The sequence below is a fragment of the Lemur catta genome, chromosome 12, assembly GCF_020740605.2.
Source record: "Lemur catta isolate mLemCat1 chromosome 12, mLemCat1.pri, whole genome shotgun sequence".
Taxonomy (NCBI): domain Eukaryota; kingdom Metazoa; phylum Chordata; class Mammalia; order Primates; family Lemuridae; genus Lemur; species Lemur catta.
In genome coordinates this window covers 23,797,151-23,819,940 of record NC_059139.1, presented here as the reverse complement: position 1 = coordinate 23,819,940, position 22,790 = coordinate 23,797,151, and the positions used below count along the sequence as shown (strand labels likewise).

General features: G+C 35.0%; 1 protein-coding gene across 2 annotated transcripts in view; it reads left to right on the top strand.

Annotated features, from left to right (window-relative positions):
• The first annotated feature begins 204 nt into the window (after positions 1-204).
• NUP155 (nucleoporin 155) overlaps positions 205-22,790 on the top strand; it is a 57,320-nt gene continuing 34,734 nt past the window's right edge. For both annotated transcript variants that reach the window (XM_045566526.1, XM_045566525.1), the window contains exons 1-12: positions 205-554; positions 3,415-3,552; positions 3,864-3,960; positions 7,465-7,535; positions 13,091-13,183; positions 13,644-13,810; positions 14,546-14,651; positions 15,504-15,577; positions 15,864-15,955; positions 17,756-17,853; positions 18,334-18,486; positions 22,237-22,337. In XM_045566526.1, coding sequence (XP_045422482.1) covers positions 398-554; positions 3,415-3,552; positions 3,864-3,960; positions 7,465-7,535; positions 13,091-13,183; positions 13,644-13,810; positions 14,546-14,651; positions 15,504-15,577; positions 15,864-15,955; positions 17,756-17,853; positions 18,334-18,486; positions 22,237-22,337 — 1,347 coding nt within the window. In that variant the 5' untranslated portion in view covers positions 205-397. The remainder of the gene's footprint in view (positions 555-3,414; positions 3,553-3,863; positions 3,961-7,464; positions 7,536-13,090; positions 13,184-13,643; positions 13,811-14,545; positions 14,652-15,503; positions 15,578-15,863; positions 15,956-17,755; positions 17,854-18,333; positions 18,487-22,236; positions 22,338-22,790) is intronic.

Genomic DNA, 22,790 nt, shown 5'->3' with positions numbered 1-22,790 from the left:
CTACCCGGATCCCACCTACCCCGCCCCTGTTCCGTCCTTCGTCCCCACCCCACCCGACCCGGTTCCTTCCTCGGTCCCTCCTCTTTTCCCTTCCCTAGACAACGCCTCCTATTTCCCCCTCCCTAACTCCTCAACCCTCATCCCCCTCGAAAGCGACTCCTATCCGCCTCGCCCTATCCCCAACGTCCAGCCCTCTTTAACAGCTGCCTCTTCCCAGTTTCAGAAACGCGTCTTCCAGTTCCTCCCGAACGAACCGGAAGTGCGTCATGATGAGGCGCCGCGAGGCTCGTTTGGCGCGCGCGCCGTAAGTCGTGGATCTGGGCTAATTTATTGGGTCCTTTCTTATTTCTCCTTGGGTTTTGACTTTTTCCGGACCCTGGTGTCTGAGATTTTCGAGATGCCGTCTTCTTTACTTGGCGCGGTGATGCCGGCCTCCACGTCGGCCGCAGCCCTGCAAGAAGCTCTAGAAAATGCGGGGCGGCTCATCGACCGTCAGTTGCAAGAAGACCGCATGTACCCGGACCTTTCCGAGCTGCTCATGGTGCCTGCCCCAAGTGAGTGAGTGGTGTCCAATTGGTGGCCCTCCTTTCTCAGCCGAAAGGACTCTCCCTGACTACTTGGTCCTTATCCCCAAGATTGGTACGGGCGAGGACATCCTGAGAATTAGGGCGCTGTTTGCTGCATTATTAAAGAACAGTAAACAGACTATTTTCAATATTTTTCTTGTCTTTACTTTCTTCATTGTAGATACTTGAGAAAGCAAGGGTGAAGAGCAGACTTCCCGTTGAAACAGAAAGAGGGAAGACCCTAACCCTAATGAGCTTCTCACTGCTCCCAAGTGTTTATCGCTAAGGCCAGATGAGAAGCATCTCCTGAGCCAAGTCCCATCCTTGTTCAATCCTCGTGTTAATGTTTGAGTAAATCGTAAGCGCAAACGAAGTTAATTTGGAAATTTACCACATTCTCTCAAAAATATGCTTTATTATGTGTAGAGTTAGTGTACTATGAAGTGCTGGGAGGTGTTAAGAGAACGACCAATGGAAAAAAGGAAGAAAACAAGGAAAGCAGCAGTGTTGATGCACAGGGAGGGTGAGTCAGAGTATGTGTCAACAAAAGAGAGGTGACTGGAAAGTAATTCGTTTAACGGTTTTAAATTATGAGCAGCTCCTCAAGGCTTATGGAATTACATCAAATGCTAGAATATGTGACCCCTTTGTGAGATGGAATTTGGAGAAAAGCAGAGAAGTATAAGAAAGATAAAAAGATGATATTTTGTTGAGGGAGAACCCAGGTAATCTAACTAGGATAATCTGTGCATTGTAACCAGAAAAGACATCTCTGAGAATTTATAAAAAGCTTTAACTGATAGATCTGTAATCAGAAATGACAGAAACAAAGATAGTATTTGTTCTTTACAACTACTTACCAACGGCTTATCTTTTTTTTTTTTTTTTGAGACAGAGTCTGGCTCTGTTGCCCGGGCTAGAGTGCCGTGGCGTCAACCTAGCTCACAGCAACCTCAAATTCCTGCGCTCAAGCAATCCTTCTGCCTCAGTCTCCCAAGTAGCTGGGGACTACAGGCATGCGCCACCATGCCTGGCTAATTTTTTCTATGTATTTTTAGTTGTCCGGCTAATTTCTTTCTATTTTCTAGTAGAGACAGGGTCTCGCTCTTCTCAGCCTGGTATCAAACTCCTGACCTCGAGTGATTCTCCCGCCTCGGCCTCCCAGAGTGCTAGGATTACAGGCCTGAGCCACCGTGCCAGCCTTCAATGGCTTGTCTTATGAGACTTGATTGGCCTATTAGCAACCATTAAGTTGAACATTACTCACTTTGGCCTCCTTAGGTTTGAAAACAAGATGTAAAAAGAGTCCAAACATTCTAGTCCTACTCTTACATAGCTGATCCCTAGCTCTTCACCTAATCTCTTCCCCTTCTTTTCCATCCTATTCTCCACCCTTTGGTCCAGTTACAGTAAACTTAACATGTTTTCCGTAAGAAGCCCCTGTTCAGGATTTTATTTTACTCTTTATCGTTTTTTGGAATGTTGTTCTTCTTTGCCTGACAAAACTCTTCCAGACTCCATGTGAAAGTCTTTGGTTTCTCTCTGAAATCTTTCTTAACCATTCCCATCCTCACTAAGGTTATTCCATTTTAACTTTGTGCTTGTACTGCCATTTAACATGTGCAGTGTTCTCTTAAAACTATGTTTTAGGATTAAATGGGACGTCTGGATTGGCTTTATAAAGAACCTGTTGGGGAAGGAGTGGATGGTAATATAAATGAAACATGATTGGGCAAATTTATTGGTAATTGTTGAAGCTGGGTAATCAGTACTTAGGAATTGATTGTATTTTTCTCTCTACTTGTGTATATTTTTTAAATTTCCTTAATACATATAAAATTTGTTTTATTTGTCAGTTTTCCCTAAAATCTTTGTACTCTAGAGAGAACTTGAAAATGTGCCTGGGATAATTAGGTCATCACAGAGGTCTAAAGAACACCTTGTTCAAGACCGGGACAGGCTGAGTAGACCAACCTAATCCTGTCCTTAGTGATCTGAGTCTTGGAACCAGAGAAAGGTTGCCCAATGAGAACACATTATAGAGCCATCTTGTTTTTCTCCCCACTGAGATATTGCTTGTGTGGTATTATTTGCATTTGTCTTATTGGGGGAGAAATCTAAAGGGAAAAGGTATGGATCATTTTAAATTAATGTTCGGATGGCTCACACCTATAACCCTAGCACTTTGGGAGGCCGAGGTGGGAGGATCGCTTGAGGATAGGAGTTTGAGACTAGCCTGGGCAACATAGGGACACCCCATCTGTACAAAAAAAAATTCTAAAAAAATTAGCTGGGCAGGGTGGCATGTGCCTGTAGTCCTGGCTACTGTGGAGGATGGTGTGAGCCCTGAAGTTAGGGGTTGCAGTGAGCTATGATTGCGCCCCTGCACTCTAGCCTGGGTAACAGATTGAGACTCTGTCTCTTAAAAGAAAAAAAAGGGTTTAAGAAAGGCAATAACCTGTTTTTCCCCATCAGTATTTTGTCTGCCCCTTGTTATTTTCTTTGAATCCCAAAGCAAGTTTTATATTTTCCCATTTCAGATTAGTAAAATAATAGAAAAACACCAAATTATTAAAACTAAACATTTCCTTTGTTGTGGAGCAAGTCTTTGTGAAAGATAACTTTCCCTTCAAGGCTGAAACCAGTAACTGCTCCCACCTTAACAATGGACTATTTGAGACCTACTTTGTGTCAGGTCACAAGTACTTGATTCTCTCTACTTTTAGAACCACCATACACACAACACAATTTGGTTTTTTTCCATTTGTTTGTTTCAACGTTTCTATATGCCCAGTTGATGAGCAGTATATTATTATTATAAATAAATGCTTCATTTTATTTTTTGCAGATAATCCCACTGTTTCAGGCATGTCAGATATGGATTATCCTCTACAAGGACCTGGTTTGCTGTCTGTACCCAACCTTCCAGAGATCAGTTCTATCAGAAGAGTTCCTCTCCCACCTGAACTTGTTGAACAGTTTGGACGTATCCTATTACTTAGTGTTCAACTATTTGAAAAAATGTTACAATTGGTATTTTCATTATTGTAATCCTTCTTTTATGTTTAGTGTATTGTATATGAGTTCCGTTTTAGAGTTTTATTTAAACTACGTTTAAGTATATGAGTACTTTGTTCTTTTAAAGAGTGGACAGATCACAATTTCTTAATCATAAATCTCAAGTACAAAACTATTGATACCAAGGAATGGGTTTGCTAAAAAAAAAAGACTATGGAAAAAAGTTTAAAAAAATGAGATTGAACTCTTTCTACCTTACATCCATCCATACTACCTCAGATATGCAGTGTAACTGCATGATGGGCGTGTTCCCACCTATCAGCAGAGCTTGGCTTACAATTGACAGTGACATATTCATGTGGAACTATGAGGATGGGTATGTATTTAAGGCTGCATTGCTTTAGTGCTATTAGTAAATACCCTTTATTGTGGCTAGTGTTCTACTCATAGAAGCTGCCTGATTTATCTTTCAGGCATCAAATGTCTGGTCAGTGCTTCTCAATATAAATACCAGTCATCTGTGGACGTTAAAATGTGGATTTATTGTGTTTTTGGTGGTCCAAGTGAGGCCCAAGAGTCTGCATTGTAACAAGCTCCCAGGTGATGCAGCTAGTTTAGGTACAATCTTTGAGTAGCCAGGGTCTAGGTCCCAAGCTCTTATTTTGTAGAAAAGATACTATGTTGATATTCATCAAGAGACAATTTGACACTTTTAAAGACCTGTTTTCCTTGAAGTGACTTAACAGTTTTGTTTTTATTTTGTGAATTTGACTTTATATGTAAATTGAATGTATAGAATAGAGTCTGAGTGAAGGTCCAAGGCACTCTTGCTTAAATAAGCATATTGAGTTGATGATCTCCCTCTTGGCTTTTTAGAAATACATTTTGTTTTACTTCCAGTTCTCAATTATTCTTAGGTGAGAACTTAAGATAGCCATAAGAAGGCCCACAGATTTACGATGTTACTCTTTCCCCTGAGTAATGTGCTTTTTAGAAACATATACAGGCATTAAACACAGTATTATTGAATCAAAATTGAAACTAAATGAAAACTTGTGCTTGTAACTTAAACCATTTTTGTTTCTTTACTAGAAATCATCATGGCCATTTTTATTGTTGAAATGTTATAATCACAGTGATGTATGGTTGTGATTTGTTCTTGTACCCTGAATGTTGCCGCAGTTTGTTGTGTTACGATAACTTATTCAGTTTTAAACTAAAGAGTAAAACCTTTTTATTTAGGTATGTATCTCTTCAAGAGAAGCCAATGCAAAAAAAAATTAATGTGTGAATAATCATTTTCTTTAAAAAAAAGTTTTCACTAAATTTCTATTCACATCCAACATTTTCATTCATTTAACAGATATTTATTGATCATATATAATACGAACAGTGTGTCTGGCACTGTTCTTGTGCTAGAAACAGTAGTGAATGAGATAAATGTGCTCCCTGCCCACATGGAACCAACAGTCCAACCTTACTGTGTGTGTTAGTTTGAGCTGCTATGACAGAATACTATAGATTAGGTAGTTTATACACAACAGAAATTTATTTCTCATGGTCTGGTGTGGGCTCAGTATCAGGTTCATAGATGACCATCATTTTACTCTATCCTCACATGGCTGAAAGGATGAGGGAGTTCTTTGGGTTCTCTCTCTCTCTCTCTCTCTCTCTTTCTCTCTCTTTCTCTCTCTTTGAGACACGATCTCACTCTGTCACTTGGGCTGCAGTGCAGCAGTGTCATCATAGTTTTGAGTAGCTGGGACTACAGGTGTGCACCGCCACACCTGGCTAATTTTTTTTTGTTTTGTAAAGACGGGATCTCTATTGCCCAGGGTGGTCTCAATCTCCTGGCCTTAAGTGATCCTCTCGCCTCAGCCTCCCAAAGTGCTAAGATTACAGGCATGAGCTGCCAGGAGTTAGAATTTAACATGAATTTTGGGAAGATACAAACATTTGGTCTATAGCACTGTATATTTAAACTACAACTCATTTAAAGAAAAATTATTTGAAGAATGTACTTACAGGAATAATCAAGGCATAAGTACCGGGTATAAATCTTTATTCCACAAATTCAGTTCTGTAAAAACTTTAGACTTAATTTCAATTATTCAATTAGCTTTCTATTATAAATCATAATTCCATCTGGATGATAGAAAGGTAATCTTGTTTATTTTTTAACCCCCAACTTAGCTTCAAGAGACTGTGCCACTTATCAAAGGGGCCTATGTAATGCCATGACATGGGAGAATATGGTCCACATAAGTTACCATGTAGATGTTTTCTTCCTGTTTGCATGGCCCTTTCAGGATGACTAGAAGCTTACTTCAAAGTCTAAATTGTATTTTTTTTCCTTGGTATTTATCCTGCTTGGTGTCTCTGAGCTTCTTTGATCTTTGGTTTCATGCCTTTCAATATTTTTGGAAAAATTTTCAGCCGTTATCTTTAAATATTTGTTCTGTCCCGTTCTCTTCCATCTTCTTTTACAGTTTTCATTTCTACTTTTGTTATACTGTTTCATGTTATCTAACTGACTTTGGATACTCTGTTCTGTTTTTGTTTTTCCACTCTTTTTCAATTTGGACAATTTCTATCAATCTAACTTCAGGTTTACTGATTCTTTTCTCAGCTACGTCAAATCTACTGATAAATCCTTATAAGATATTCTTTGTCTCTATTCTGTACTTTTTATTTCTAACATTTTCACTGGCTTCTTTATAATTTTTATCTCTGCTGAAATTCTTTGCCTATTTATGCATGTGTCCATTAGATAATTTTTTCCATTAGAGATTGTAATATATTGATCATAGTTATCTTAAATTTCTTGCTAATAGTTTGGACTAATAGCTGAGTCTGGTTCTGTCTTTGTTTCTTGACACTGGGGTGTTTTTTCCCTTACTGGGTTTTTTTTTTTTTTTTTTTTTGAGACGGGGTCTTGCTCTGTTGCCCAGGCAAGGGTACAATGACGTCATCATAGCTCACTGCATCCTTAAACCCCTGGGCTCAAGTGATCCTCTTGCCTCAGCTTCCTAAGTAACTGGGACTACAGGCCCTTCTAATTCTGTATCTTTTTTAGAGACAGGGTCTTGCTATGTTGCTAAGGCTGGTCTCAAACTCTTTGCTTCAAGCAATCCTGCCGCCTTGGCCTTCTGAAGTGGTGGGATTATAGGCATGAGCCACTGCATCTGGCCTTTTTCTTTCTTAGGTCTCATAGTTTTTGATTGGAAGCCAGACATCATGTGTAGGACAATAGGTACTGTGTAGTAAGTAGCATTTATTCTTAGAAATGGTACGTTTGATAAGGTGTAGTACGTAGCCCTTTATTATGGGGGAAGTTGACTTTTTACATGTCAGAAGTTGAGCTGAGTTTGAGTTTTGTTGATGCTATAGTTACCCTCAGAGCAACACAGATTTTAAATTTCTTTAGAATTACTTTGTGCTTAGGGGGCAAGTTGGGTTACTGGAGATTTTTTCTTCGTATGTCTGTTCCACCTTCAGCCTTAGGCTTTCCCATGATTCTGAAATTGTCCTTTCCACACTCTTGCCCCTACCCCAGCAGTAGATTGATGTTACTTGATAATTGATCTTGGAACCCAGGTTGGGGGAGTTGGAATGAGAAGCAGCATTCCCTGTTTTTCTGTAATAATTCATGCTTAGCCTTAGGCAGGTCTTTGTTCTTGAGTCTTGGAACTGAAACAGTTCTATTTGCTGGTTTGTTTTTCGTTATATTCAGTGTCTATCTCTTTTTTTTCTTCTCATTTTATAGCAATATATTTGGCTTTCATCTGTGTTTAATTTTATTTCACTAATAAAGCGCATTGTATGATAAGAACTTTGTTTTCTTTACATGTATAACGTGTTTTTCTTCATTTATTAACAGAGGAGACCTTGCCTATTTCGATGGACTTAGTGAGACTATTCTTGCTGTGGGGCTTGTGAAACCAAAACCTGGTAAGAAATAAAAATATTTTTAAAAAGGAAAGAAACAAAAATGTAAGGATGAGATTATGTTTATATATACATAGACTCTTAGTACTGAATGATAATACATTTTAGGTAGTTGAATTTCCTATTGAAATTTTATTTTGAATTATTTCTAACTGGAAATATATAAAGTGATTAAGAGTATTTTACTGTTTACTCACTTTAATAGTGTAAGTGAGCCTACGTTTTAAGATGTTATGTTAAGCCAGGTGTGCTGGCAAGAGCCTGTAGTCCCAGCTATTCAGGAGGCTCAGGCAGAAGGACCATTTGAGGCCAGGAGTTTGAGGCTGTAGTGCACTATGATTGTGCTTGGGAATAGCCACTGTACTCTAGCCTGGGCAACATAGTGAGACCCCATCTCTAAAAAAATTTTTTTTTGAAACTGGGCATGGTGGCTCAAGCCTGTCATCCTAGCACTTTGGGAGGCCGAGGCCAGAGGATTGCTTGACATGAGGAGTTGAAGACCAACTTGTGCAAGAGTGAGACCCTGTCTTTACAGAAAAATACAAAAATGAGCTGGGCATGTTGGCACACCCCTGTAATCCCATCTGCTTGGGAGGCTGAGGCAAGAGGATCACTTGAGCCCAGGAATTTGAGGTTGCAGTGAGCTATAATGATGCCACTGCACTCTAGCCTGGGTGACAGAGTGAGACCTTGTCTCAATTAAAAAAAAAAATTTTTTTTTTTTTGTAACGTTAAACTATAAGTCTTTGTATTTTATTTTGTTTACTTTTAACTACTTCATTTACCTGAAGTTTTTTGCATTATAGATTTTTTCAAGAATTACTGGATTTAATGTAAAAAACATTTTTATCTCTGCTTTTTTGTAGTCTTGACAGCCTATGGACCTGAATAAATCTTAGAGAAATTACAAATATTGTTTAACTTAATTTAGACTTCATAATGCCACATCTTTTATAGAGTTACTGACAGAATTGATTGACGTAAATTTAAAATACAAAACCCTAAATACACCTTTCTACAAGAGGAGATAATAGAGAAAATTCACTTTTTTGGAAGACCTAAATAAAAAATTTTGAGGTCACAACATATTGAAAGTATAGGTATTCACATAAGTAGTAATATGCATTTTTATACATTGTTTATTTGGTTATACTGAAAATATATTTGTGCTAGGATAGAGTTTGGGGTGAGGCAAAAAAATAAAAGAAAAAGAAAATGTGTTTTCTTTATATAGAGTCTGAAAGCAGTCTTTACCCTGTTGTATATATCTGTGTCTTGTTTCTTCATGTAAAAGTTTATCGATATAAAGGTCAATGGCGGGCTGGGCATGGTGCTCACGCCTGTAATTCTAGCACTCTGGGAGGCCGAGGCGAGTGGATCCTTTGAGCTCAGGAGTTCGAGACTAGCCTGAGCAAGAGCAAGACCCCATCTCTACTAAGAATAGAAAGAAATTATATGGACAACTAAAAATATATATAGAAAAAATTAGCCAGGCACAGTGGTACATGCCTGTCTGTAGTCCCAGCTACTCGGGAGGCTGAGGCAGGAGGATCACTTGAGCCCAGGAGTTTGAGGTTCCTGTGAGCTAGACTGATGCCACGGTACTCGCCCAGGCAACAGAGTGAGACTCTGTCTCAAAAAAAAAAGTTCAATGGCTATTCCTGCCCCCTATTGTAGTAAATATAAGCTGTCTATCCGGAACAAAGAGTAAAATTTTATTCTACTCAAATGTAAATTTTAATGCAAAATTGAAACTATGGCAGTCTTTAGGGTGAAGGTGAAACAATTGTGACCTTTGCCACTAACAAGTGTTGAAAATTTTGACTCTCAAAAATATGTTATAACAGAGTCCAAATCTTGCTTTGCCTTTTGCAAGGGAATATTATTATTCAGCTAAATAAAGTCATCTTTTTCCAAGTCAAATAAGCTTTTTGGCAAGAGTCTGCTTTATTGGTGCTTTCTATGTAAGCAATAAATTTCTGAATTCATGTTTCAACTTTATAATTGTTTGAAAAAAACACAAGAATTCCTCAGTGTTTCCTAGCATTTGCAGGTTTTTGCTTCCAGAAAAATTGACAAGGCTTATGTACTCTTTTTGAGTACAAAAATGTGTTCCTCTTATACTGAAAGATTCATATAATTGTTCAGCTTTACTCTTTCAGAGATGTAACTTAGCCAAAGAGTTTATCATTTTGGGGCAGCATTCATTATAGTGATTATTTGATTATGAGTCAAACAATTTACCTTATCTGTATGACCCAGTAAACGTGCTACCTAAGTCAAATTATGTATAAATTCCCTCCTGCAAGTTGTTTTTAGAATGGTCTTCCTGCCTCTCCAAAAGAGTAAACCTCCTGGCTCAAGTTTAATCAACTATTTCTGGAAAGCCAATGAACTCCCCAGTAGAAGAGGTCTTTATATTTTTCTTTTTCTAAACAAAATCTCTGGAAAAGGTACTGGTTCATATTGCCATTGTAGTTGTCTTGGAAGTTGACAGTGCCATGGCCAAGTGTTTGGTGCCAAACCATGACTTTATAAAATGCAGTGAGTTAGGGTTCTATTGAGTTTCTTCATCACAGCAGCAAAAATAGATGTGTTGTAAAGCATTATAAGTTCTATTTGTACAGAAGTACTCAACTTTTCTTTCAAAATTTTATTAACCAATGAAACTTTACACCATTTCAAAGACCTAAACAACTATGGCAGTTTCTAAATGGTGCTCATAAGATGTGTACAGGCATACCTCATCATATTGTGCTTTGCTAATACTGCATCTTTTAAAAAAGAAGATTTGTGGTGACCCTGCATTGAGCAAATCTGTGAGTGCCATTTTTCCGGTAGTACGTGCTTACTTTCTGTCTCTGTCACATTATTGTAATTCTCACAATATTTCAGACTTTTTCATTATTATCATATCTTTTATGATAATCCTTAATTTTTGATGTTACTGTTGTAATTGTTTTGGGGTGCCATGAACCATGTGATCATGTAAGGTAGTGACCTTAATTGATAAACGTTGGGTATGTTCTGATAATTCTACCGCCCAGTTAGAGATAACTAGAATGTCATGAGTTTGAATTGCATTTAGCTTTAAAACAATCTTGTTGGAAAAAGGTTGTGGGGTCAAGGCCTCTTCCCCCACATACATTGAGACAGATTCCAATTGATCTCTGATCTTGGTAGAGATTCTGTTGGTTGAATGCCTAAAGAGGGAGGTGGGATGGCCTTCAGATTGTACCAGCTTCGCTAGCATTGTTAACCAACTGTTACAGGCTCTGAAAATAAGAGATCTTAATTGAACTCATAAAAACAAAAGTGGTTTCTTGAGATCGAATCTACTTTTGGTGAAGAGGCTGTGGACATTGTTGAAGTGACAACAAAGGACTTGGAATACTACATAACTTTAGTTGATAAAACTGTGGCAGGGTTTGAGAGGATTGAGTCCAATTTTGAAAGAAGTTCTGCTGTTGATAAAATGCTGTCAAAGGGCATCATATGCTACAGAGAAGTCTTTCATGAAAGGAAGAGTCAATTGATGTAGCAGACTTCATTGTTGTTTTATTTTAAGAAATTGTCACAGCCACTGCAACCTTTAACAACCACCACCCTGATCAGTCAGCAGCCTTCAATATTGAGGCCAGACCCTTCACCAGCAAAAGGATTAGGACTCACTGAAGATTCAGATGATTGTCACATTTTTTAACATAAAGTATTTTTTTATTAAGGTGTGTACATTGTTTTTTGAGACATAATGTTTCACACTTAGTATGACTACAGTGCAGTGTAAATATAACTTTTATATGCACTGTGTCTTGGCAATATATATTGCAATGGTCTGGAACCAATATCTCCAAATATGCCTGTACTTTATAGATAAGAGATGAGAATTGACGGAAGTGAGAAATGTCAGCGATTCAATACTGTCACATCCTGAAGGGAGATAGCTTCCAATTCCACTGTCTCCTTTTTCAAAATATTTGTATAGATTATGAGAAATTTTAGAGATGACATAATTTAACAGAGGTACTGCTGTGCTTATCTTCCTTTACACCAACCCATAAGCCAGCTTCACTATTTACAAAATTCCAACTTCACTAAGGTTTCTGTAGTCAGAGGTGATTTCTTTGGTGTAGCATTGTGACTAAATGCTTTCAGTAGGGTTTTTGTTGAGGAAAAATCTTTTAAGTTTTCATAAAGTTTAAGTTTTGTAAATCTATTGTGAAATATTTTGAGGTCATTAAGGTAGAAGGTCAGTCCCTTCAGCTTTGTTGGCTTGAATCTTGATACACAAAGCTGCAGCTTTTATGCTTCTTAGTGTGTTCATCAATGAAATTAACACCAAGTGATGACATAAGCATTGTTTTGTTTTCTGTGACATAAAAACCTTAAAGTAGGTGAAATGTATACACATAAAGAGATGTCCATTATCATAATGTAAGGTGTATTTCCTTTTATTCCTATCAGTGAGACATTTTTTTTGGATGTCATAACACAATGACAGAGATAATTTTACATAACATCTTGTGCCATTCCACATATTTTAATATTAATACCTTAGCATGAATTAACATAAATTTTGTGGTTTGTTTAGTGTCTCCTCTGACACTGAATTCATTCTTCTCTGAAAGATGTGCATAAATGTATAAATATCCTTCTAGACTCCTATCAATGTCTTAGCATTTTCCCTAGTGGATATTATAGGTCTAAGTTTTATTTCCTAAGATTATCTAAATTTACCACATTTCCAAAAATGAAATCTTCATATGTTTTAATTGTGGTAAAATACACATGGCACAAACTTTGCCATCTTAATCATTTTTGAGTGTACAGTTCAGTGTTATTAAGTACATTCACATTGTTTTGTAGCCATTGTCGCCATCCATGTTCAGAATTCTTTTTGTCTTACAAAACTGAAACTCTGTACTCATCAAATAATAACTCCTGTCCCTCCTTCCCTCAGCCCTGGCAATAGCCATTCTACTTTTTGTCTCTATAAATTTAACTTCTCTAGGTTTCCTTATAAATGGAATCATACAGTACTATACTTGTTTTGTGAGTAGGTTATTTTATATAGCATATGTCCTCAAGGTTCATCTGTATTGTAACATGTATCAGAATTTCCTTTTTAAGGCTGAATAATATTCTACTATATGTATATGCCACATTTTGTCCATCTCTCAGTAGACACTTGATGAATGCTAGAAAAATTGTCTTTATATTTCAATAAGGCTAAACTATTTTGTAACATAACACTGTTTTATTTATTTATTTATTTTTAAAGGTTAGTCAAATGAAGCAGTGGGAGTGAAGATGGAACTATAACACTGTTTTAAACAGCATTAAATATTGAAATGATTGTTTCCTGAGGTGGTTCTTTACTAATATTTACTTACTTAAATGATCATACATAGTAATCAGAATTGACTAAACTGGATTCAGACTTTTCATAGACTGTTTAATCCATAGTTCATTTAAATGATATAACCGTATTCTGTTAGTGCTTAGGTACTGGATGTTTTTATGAAAATGATTCCTGCTCTGTGTCTACTTTACCTTAGGCATCTTTCAACCTCATGTACGACACCTCCTGGTTTTGGCAACCCCTGTAGATATAGTAATTCTTGGACTCAGCTATGCTAATTTGCAAACAGGTATGGCAACCCACATGTTATGTTTTTTAAAATAATAATATCTTGGCCAATTAATATTATAATTAAAAACTAATTGGAGTGAAATGTTGAATTCCAGTGATTCGGATTAATGATTACTGCTACTAAATCCTCAGGTGCTTTTCTAACACTTTGTAATTTGGGTTACTTTTTTGCTTGATATTTTACTATATTACATATACATGTGTGTATGTGTGTGTAGATATATATATGCGTACACACATACATATACTTACACATATACATATATAGCAGGTTTTATTTAACTAGAATTACCAAATTATTTGTATCAAACTTCTTATAGTAATTTAAGAATGTATGTTATAGAAGCTTTTGACTATATCAGTAAGAATATCAATTATGAAGATAATGTAAAGATTGTTTTAAACTGTAAGAAAAAAGCTAATAAACTGATTTATGTATTCTTTTTTTAAAAAAATAGGTTCTGGAGTTCTTAATGACAGTATGTCTGGTGGAATGCAGTTACTTCCAGATCCTTTATATTCTCTTCCCACTGATAATACTTACCTTTTAACAATAACTTCCACTGATAATGGCAGAATTTTCTTGGCTGGAAAGGATGGCTGTTTATATGAAGTAGCATACCAAGTAAGTCTGACTTTTTTTATTTTATTTTATTTTAAAGACAGGTCTCACTCTGTCACCCAGCCTGGAGTGCAGTGGCACTGTCATTGCTCACTATAACCTCAGATTCCTGGGCTCAAGTGGTCTTCATGCCTCAGCCTCCTGAACAGCTGGGGAATCTGACATTTGTTAACATTTTTTTCCTCTGTCTTGATGAAGTAGGGAAAGATAGGCTTTTGTTTTTATTTTCTAATTATATAAGGACATTAATATATTTTTATGGAAAATATTCGAGCATACAATTGACACTGCAGTCCTCCATGATGACACCATGCCTACAAAACAGTTCTGTCCTCAGAGGTAAAGGCCATTATCAACTCTGTATTTCTTTGTAGAACATGATATATACATTAAAAGATATATGTATATAAATATCTATACATGTGTTTGTATGTATACCCAGATACAAATGCATAGTGTATTTTTGGGAATGTGTGTTTTTACTTGGATTATTATGTTTTATTTCACAATTGGCTTTTCACTTAACAATATATCTTGACAGTCTTTTCTTGTCAGTATTTTGTTGATACTTTTAATTATGAATCAAACTCAGTATTTAATTTTGAATAGTATATCTTGCTTTATTTATCATCACTGGATTTCATGAAGATTTGAAGATTTTTATAAATATGGGTATACAGTAGTTACTGTAAGGGAATTATATACCTTTACAAGTCTTCTTTTATTTTTTTCTTTAAGGCAGAAGCAGGTTGGTTTAGCCAAAGATGCAGGAAAATAAACCACTCAAAGAGCCCACTTTCTTTCCTTGTTCCTTCCTTGCTACAATTCACATTCTCAGAAGATGGTAAGTAGAAAACAGTAAGTTTGGCAAATTTTTAACACATCGTTGCCTCAACATTTTCTTCAGAATTGTCATTCTTAATTGAAACAGTTTGTCATATGAAATAGCATTTGTTAATAAGGTCTCTTAAAGGTGAAGGGGATTATAAAACATAGAGAAAGTATGAGTTTTATTCTTGAGTTACTTATTTCCTGTAAATGTAGGCTCCTGGAACACATGTCCAAAATAGCTCTACATACTTAAACCAAAATATGTATGTATGTGAGAGAGACAAGCATTTAGACATAGACGTCTAACACATGTTTTGCCTGGTGTAGAACAGATTGCCAGTATAAAATGAACATATATGAATTTTTAATGGACTGAGATTTAGACAGGTGAAATAATTTTAAAATGCTTTGATGGGATAAGACAAATATACCTAAATGTTAATATCACTGAATTTTTAAATTGTTTCTTTTCACACAATAAATTATAAACTTAATTGGAAGTTTCTTGAAGGACCAGGTATAATTATTGTTTGTGTTTCTAGTATATAGTAAATATTGTTGAGTACAGAAATAATCTAGAACTTGGTTTTCGTTTGGCTTAAAATTTATTTAGAGATCAGCATAACTTATTTGCGTTGTTCTTAACCCATTCACAGTATTTAACATCTTTGCTTTCATGTGTTGTCTGACCTAAATGCTTTCCAGCCTGGTCCTTATGCAAGTATCCTAGGACTTAACTACAAAGTGAGAGAGAGGAAGCCCCTGAATGCAAAATTCTAATTCAGCGATTTTAATCTGTTCTAACTGGCTACTGTGTTCAATTTGTTAATCCTTGGTTTTGTTTTTTTTTTTGTCTTACTTTTAGATCCTATTGTTCAAATTGCAATTGATAATTCTAGAAATATTTTATATACAAGATCTGAGAAAGGAGTGATACAGGTAAGTATTAATATTATGCTACCGTTTAAGAGTTAAAAAATTCCTGTTTTTAAGGGATAATATTCAGTCACTTTGAAACTTTTCTTATTACCTGTGTGCTTTTAAAAAAACCATTCCAGACCACTTCTTAGGGAGTGGTCTTTTTTTATGAGATTTCATCTCCAAATGTTTTGATAACCTGTATTAAGTAGTAAAATTAAAGGATCCCTAAGGAGGAAAAGTTTATTTAACAATATGTGTACAGTATATAATTATGTTTAAGTGAGAATGATTTTTTTATTCACAGGTTTATGATTTGGGCCAAGATGGACAAGGAATGAGCAGAGTTGCCTCAGTTTCACAGAATGCTATTGTTTCTGCTGCTGGTAACATTGCTAGGTAATATTAAATTATTTTCAGACCTTTCATTTGCAGGCTTAATTATACTATTTCTATGTAGTATACTAAAATTAAATTATGTTTATGTTTGAAACAGAGAGCTCCTACAGACTCTAAAAGACTTTTTTTTTTTCTTTTGAGACAAGGTGTCCCTATGTTTCCTAGACTGGTCTCAAACTCCTTAGCTCAAGTGATCCTCCTGTCTCAGCCTCCCAAGTAGCTGGGATTACAAACAAGTGCCACCACACCAGCTATTTTATTTTATTCTTATGTTTGATGGTTTGAAACATGGCATTCTGGTTTTACTGTATAAAGTACAGCTTCACGTGTTTTTCCTTAGAACCTAAAGTCAAACTTTAGGTGATTTATTACAGGCATTACATTACAGGTATCATGACTCAGGAGCTATGTGTCTAAAAATTCCCCTTCTTATAACTACTCACCCTTTTAACAGGCCTACATGATTCAAGTTTAGTTTGATTATTGACACAAGTACAGAATATAGAATTTCACAGTTGTAGTATCCTCATTTTATTCATGAGGAGAGTGAAACTAAGGGATGTTAACTTAGATCTGATCCTAAATAAGTGCTTGAACCAACCTAGAAGCCAGGTCTTCAGATATTCTGTACTGCTATTTGCCTATATCTCCACTGCTTTAGTCACCTGCAGTTTCTTCCCACAATAAAGACATCACATTTTCACAGCTTTTGTGTCTATGTGTCTAAGTAATTGCTACAATCAGATATCATAGTGAAAAATCAACATTCTATTTTTGCTCGTCAGTGAACAAAAATTCTGAAGACATACAATTCCAAACACAGAGTTTCTTGTTTTTTACCTTAATTTGCTTTTGGAAACTTTCTCAGATCCACAGAAAAATTAAAAGAACAATATGATAAAAACTGTCATACCCTTTATCTTTATTCACCAATTGTTAACATTTTGCCTCATTTGTTCACTGTCTTTCTTATGAGCCGTTTGATAATAAGTTGTAGCCACCATGATTTTCATCCTTAAATTCTTCAGCTTCCACTTGTGTCTTTCATAACACATTATAATTACCACACCTAAGAAAATTAACAGTCATTCTATCTGCTAATTATACAGTCCATATTAAAATTGCCCAATGGTCTCAGAAATCTTTTTTATCTGTTTTTCTTTCCAGTCACAATTTGAGCTTATCAATTGCATTGGTCGTCAGTCTCTTTAATATACAATAGCCTGTTTGTTGCCTTTTCTTTTTCATGTTGACATTTGAGAGAGAAGGGCAGGAGAGTTATCTATAGAATACCCCAAATTTCTGAATTCATCTTTGTCATTATAATTAGATTCTTAGTAATTTTTTTTAGCCAGTATTACATAGGTGACGTGAACTATTTACTGCATTACATCAGGAGGCACATAATATCAGTTTTCCCACTGTTGAGCACTTGGTTAAGCTGATGTTCGCCAAATATCTACATTAAAAAGGCCCATTTTCCCCTTGTTAATTAGTAGTAATCTTGACAATGATAAGTTTATGCTTTGAGAACACTTAGTTCCCCACCAGCCATTTACCCAATGGTTTTAGCCTTTATGATCTTTGTTTCAAAATAGGGTTACTCTTAACAGTATTAACATAGACAGCATGCATTTAGGAGTTTTTGCTGTTCTTGATGTTGTTATATTGCTTTCCTAAGAAGTTAGTCTTAAATTATTTTAGCATATTTAGACATGTAAAAATGCTAATGGAAAACGTTCATTATAATTTAGTGTACACATTTTAAAAATACACTTTAGGTTTTCTCATTTATTTTAGGACCATTGATCGTTCTGTTTTTAAGCCAATTGTTCAAATAGCAGTGATTGAAAATTCTGAATCACTGGACTGTCAGTTATTGGCTGTCACACATACAGGTATGTTATTTTACTTATATATCGGCTATAGTTGTTACAACTTTTGATAATCCTCAGATTTGGAAATTTATGATTAGAAATATGTTTTTGCTTCATATCAATTATCAAGCCATATTAATAATTCATAAAATTAAAGGTTTTAAAAATTAGAAGATTTCTCTGATTTGATCTCTTCGTTTTATAGATATAAAACCAGACCTGAAAGGTAAAGTAGCTCACATTTGGTGACAAAATTGGAACATAGGCCCCTTTGGCTTGTTATTGCAAGTTCTTTCCACTGAAATGTATTGATTCACCTCTCAATTCCGAGTGATATTTTCTTAAATATCTATTTCAGCTAGTAGTCCAGTTGGTAATTTAAGATCAGTCAGGAAAGTGATACATGGTTTTACCACACTTGTGTTTTGTGATGGAATCGTTTCAAAAAAACTCAGATCCTTTATTTTCTGTTATTGATGCATGGTTTTACCTCATCATCAGGTATTAGGTTATATTTCAGCACTTGTCCATTCAGACAGCCATTGGCACGGCCTAATACACTGACGCTGGTTCACGTCCGCTTACCTCCTGGATTCTCAGCATCTTCAACAGTGGAAAAGCCTTCCAAAGTACATAAAGCTCTTTATAGTAAAGGTAAATTCTTAAAATTATAAGACATGTTGAGGCATTTGAAAATACTGTAAATAAATTATCCAATAAAGTTTAGAATGTTTGGTTTTTATCTAGGTACTCTTTTTTTTATATTCACATTATATTTTGAGCATTTTCAGTTATGGATATAAAAATGATAGTAATTTTTTAGTTTTAATTTTAGCATGTTATTAACTTTGTATATGAACTCACTTATCAAAGTCAGTGTTATCTCCAGTGTACTGTACTCTGAACTTTTCTTTTAGAATAATTAGGAAACTCAAATGACTTTTCTGATTTCATGTCTGCTGTGACAGTGTCTTTATGGATATGGAAAGTTTTGCATGCAACAATACAAAATCTTGATGACAAACTCTTTAGGATTCATAATTAAGCTTTAAAAATAAAATTCTAGTTAAACATCAAAACCAGAAAAGTTTGTATGTATTTTTTCCCATTATGGAATAGCATTTCTATAACATTTGTTTTCATTTTCTAATCATTTTAAAGCCTTTTCTGTGCTTGTTCTGTCTTCTAACATTTCATTTTTCTATACCCAAATGAGACTTTCCTTTACAAATAGAATTTTTTCAAATACATAGTATCATGTACCTTCATAGTATTTTTAAATAACAACTTTAGGCCAGGCATGGTGGCTCATGCCTGTAATCCTAGCATTTTGGAAGGCTGAGATGGGAGGATCACTTGAGGCCAGGAGCTTGTGACCAGCCTGGGCAACATAGTCAGACCCTGTATCTATTTTAAAAACTTAGCTAGATGTGGTGGCATGTGCCTGTGGTCTTAGCTACTAGAGAGGCCGAGGTGGGTGGATTACTTGAGCCCAGGAGTTTGAGGCTGCAGTGAGCTATGACTGGGCCACTGCACTCCAGCCTAAGCTACAGAATGAGACCCTGTCTCTAAAAAAACTTTCAAATAAATAAATAATAGCTTTATTGAGATATAATTCACATACTATAAAGTTCAGCCTTTTAAAATGTACAATTCTGTGGTTTTAACTTTATTCACAGAATTGTACAACCATCACCATTGTCTAATTCAAGAATGTTTTGTTCACCCCAGAAAGAAACCTCATACCCATCAGCAGTTAGTCCTCGTTCCGCTTTCCCCCTCCCTCCAGCACTGGGAAATCATTAATCTACTTTCTTTATGAATTTGCCTGTTTTAGATGTTTCATATAAATGGAATTACGCAATATGTGATCAGCTTCGACTTTCACTTAGTTGTAATGCTTTCAAAGTTCATTCATCTATGGTACAGCTTGTATTAGTACTTTGTTTGTTTTTGTTGCTGAATAATATTTCATTGTGTGAAGGTACCACATTTTACTTACCCATTCATCATGTGGTGGGCATTCATCATTTGGTGGGTTGTTTCTGCTTTTTGGCTGTTATGAATAATGCTGCTAAGAATCCTTTTGTACAAGTTTTTTATTGATACATGTTTTCATTTCTTTTGGGTATATATACCTAGGATTAGAATTGATAGAACATGTAATAACTCTATGTTTTACCTTTGAGGAACTGCCAGACTATTTTCCAAAGCAACTAGACCATTTTATATTCTTAACTATATAGGGGTTCTAGTTTTGCCACATGCTTGTCAACACTTGTTTTCTGTCTTTTTACATCCATTCTAGTGGGTGTGAAGTGATATCTCATTGTGATTTTGATTTGCCTTTACCTAATGGCTAAATGATATTGTGCATCTTTTCATGTGATTTTTAGCCATTCGTACATCATCTTTGGAAAACTAATTGTTCGAGTCCTTTGTCTTTTTAAAAATTGGTCTTTTTATTGTTGAATTGTAGGAGTTCTTTGTGTATATTCTAGACATAAGTACCTTATCAGGTATAAGATTTGCAGATATTTTCTGCAATTCTGTGGGTTGTCTTTTCATTTTCTGAGGGTGTTCCTTGAAGCACAAAAGTTATCAATTTTGATGAAGTCCAATGTATCTGGGTTTTTTTTCTTTTTTTTGCTATGTTTTGGGTTCATGTCTGAGAAGCTGTACTTTAACCCAAGGTCATAAAGATCTACTCTTCTTTTCCTCTATGAGCTTTATAGTTTTCACTCTTAACGTTTAGGTTTTTAATCTATTTTAAGTCAATTTTTCTAAATTGTATGAGGTAAGGGTCTGACTTCATTCTTTTTCCATGTGGATATCCAGTTGTCTGAACACCAATTGTGGAAGAGACTATCCTTTCCCCATTGAATTATTTTGGCAATAATGACTAAAATGAATTGCCCATAAATGTGTGGGTTCTGGATTCTCGATTCCATTACATTGGTCTCTATGTCTATCTGTCTTTGTGCCAGTAACACACAGTCTTGATTACTGTTGTTTTGTAGTAAGTTTTGAAATTGGTAAGTGTGACTCTTCTAACTTTGATCTTTTTTTAAAAAATGATTATGACTATTCTGAGTCTCTAGTATTTCCATATAGATTTTAGGATCAGCTTGTCAATTTCTGCAAAAAACAGGCAGGTAGTATTTTGATAGTTGAATCTGTAAATCAATTTAGGTAATGTTGCCATCTTAGCTATATTGTCTTCAAATCCATGAATACAGGATATCTTTCCATTTATTTAGACCTTTAATTTTTTTCAATGATGAGTATACACTGTACAAGTCTTGCACTTCTGTTAAATATATTTCCTAAGTAATTTTTAGTTTTTTGATGTTATTGCAAATAGAATTAAGTTTAAAAGCTAAAAATGTGTTCAGGAAAAGATACTATGGTTTTAATTATGTACTGGTGGAATGAAATTGTAGTTAGGTTTTTTGTTTGTTTGTTTTTAATATTAAGACATAGGGTCTTGCTATGTTGCCCAGGCTGTACTCAAACTCCTGGGCTCAGGTGATCCTCCCACCTCAGCCTCCTGAGTAGCTGGGATTACAGGTATGCACCACCATGCCCGGCTTAAATTGTAGTTTTCAAACTTCTTTTTTTTTTTTTCCTACCTCAGACCTGAGAAGGAATAAGTTTTCAAACTTCTATGTGTTAAAATTAAGGAAACATCTTCTACCACTTTGATATAAACTAATTTTTTTACAAGCCAGTTATATACTTTATTAATTAATTAATTGTGATCCCTTCACCTAAAATCATCCAATGGACTCAAAACTAATACCACTAAAGTCAGTGTAAAGGGAGCAAATTAGCAGGAGGAGCTGGATTTGAGCATAGGAGAATATATTTTAAAATCAAACTGTAATATCAGCTAGATATATTGAGGTCATTGTTTTTATAGTACATTTATTTCTTCCATTCCACTAGCATCTTCACCACTTTTATTCACAGTGTTTTTGAACCAATCAGTGCATAAACTCTATTTCAGTGAATATTAGCTACTGTTGATTGTAAGTCATGGCTTTTTTTTATATAGTAAGTAGGTTTTTTTGAAGTTAATAATTAAGCTGATAAAGCCATTGAATGTAAGATATATCCTAAATTCAGAAATGCTAAAATGTGAAAAAAATAAATGTTTACATGAAAGAAATACGGTATAAGATCAAGAGGACTCAATGACTCTACCCTGCGAATAATTATATGTTCTTTCAGGTAATTTATTTTTATTTTGTTTTGTAACTTGTTTGCTTATAAAGATTAATGTTATGTATATATGTATTAGTGTTAATAACTTTTTTTACTGTTAATAATTTTTATTAAGGTTATTTGGGGACGCATATTATTTGACATCATGTAATAAAATTTTATGTATTAAACTTTTAGGTATTCTACTGATGGCAGCCTCAGAAAATGAGGATAATGACATTTTATGGTGTGTCAATCATGATACTTTTCCTTTCCAAAAGCCAATGATGGAAACCCAGGTAATTTATCCTGAGAATACTAAAGAAATGTTTTTATAATTTTGAATGAAGAATATCATGGTCAGAAACTTTATCTTCTGCTTTATTGCTGTTTGCTTCTATAACATTATATCTTTAAAAATCTTATTGAGAAGAAATGTGTCCAGTTAATTCTTTGTTTTTTCTCTTTCACATTAGAAGTAATGGTAATCACTAAAAACATCCTTAAGTAAAACATTGAAACCCTTTAAGAATGTTTTCTGTAACGTACCTGAAAATACATATATCTTTTCTCAAGTGATCATTGTCTCATTTAAATATAGTTTTTTTTAGTTATTTAATTATGAGGCTGTCCATTATAGTTCTGACTTTGAATTTTATTCTAACAATCTTTTAGTAATTTTGCCTAAATTTTTAAAGTGTTTTTTTAATTATAGAAATTTCAAAGCATACACGAAAGTTTGATAAATTGAA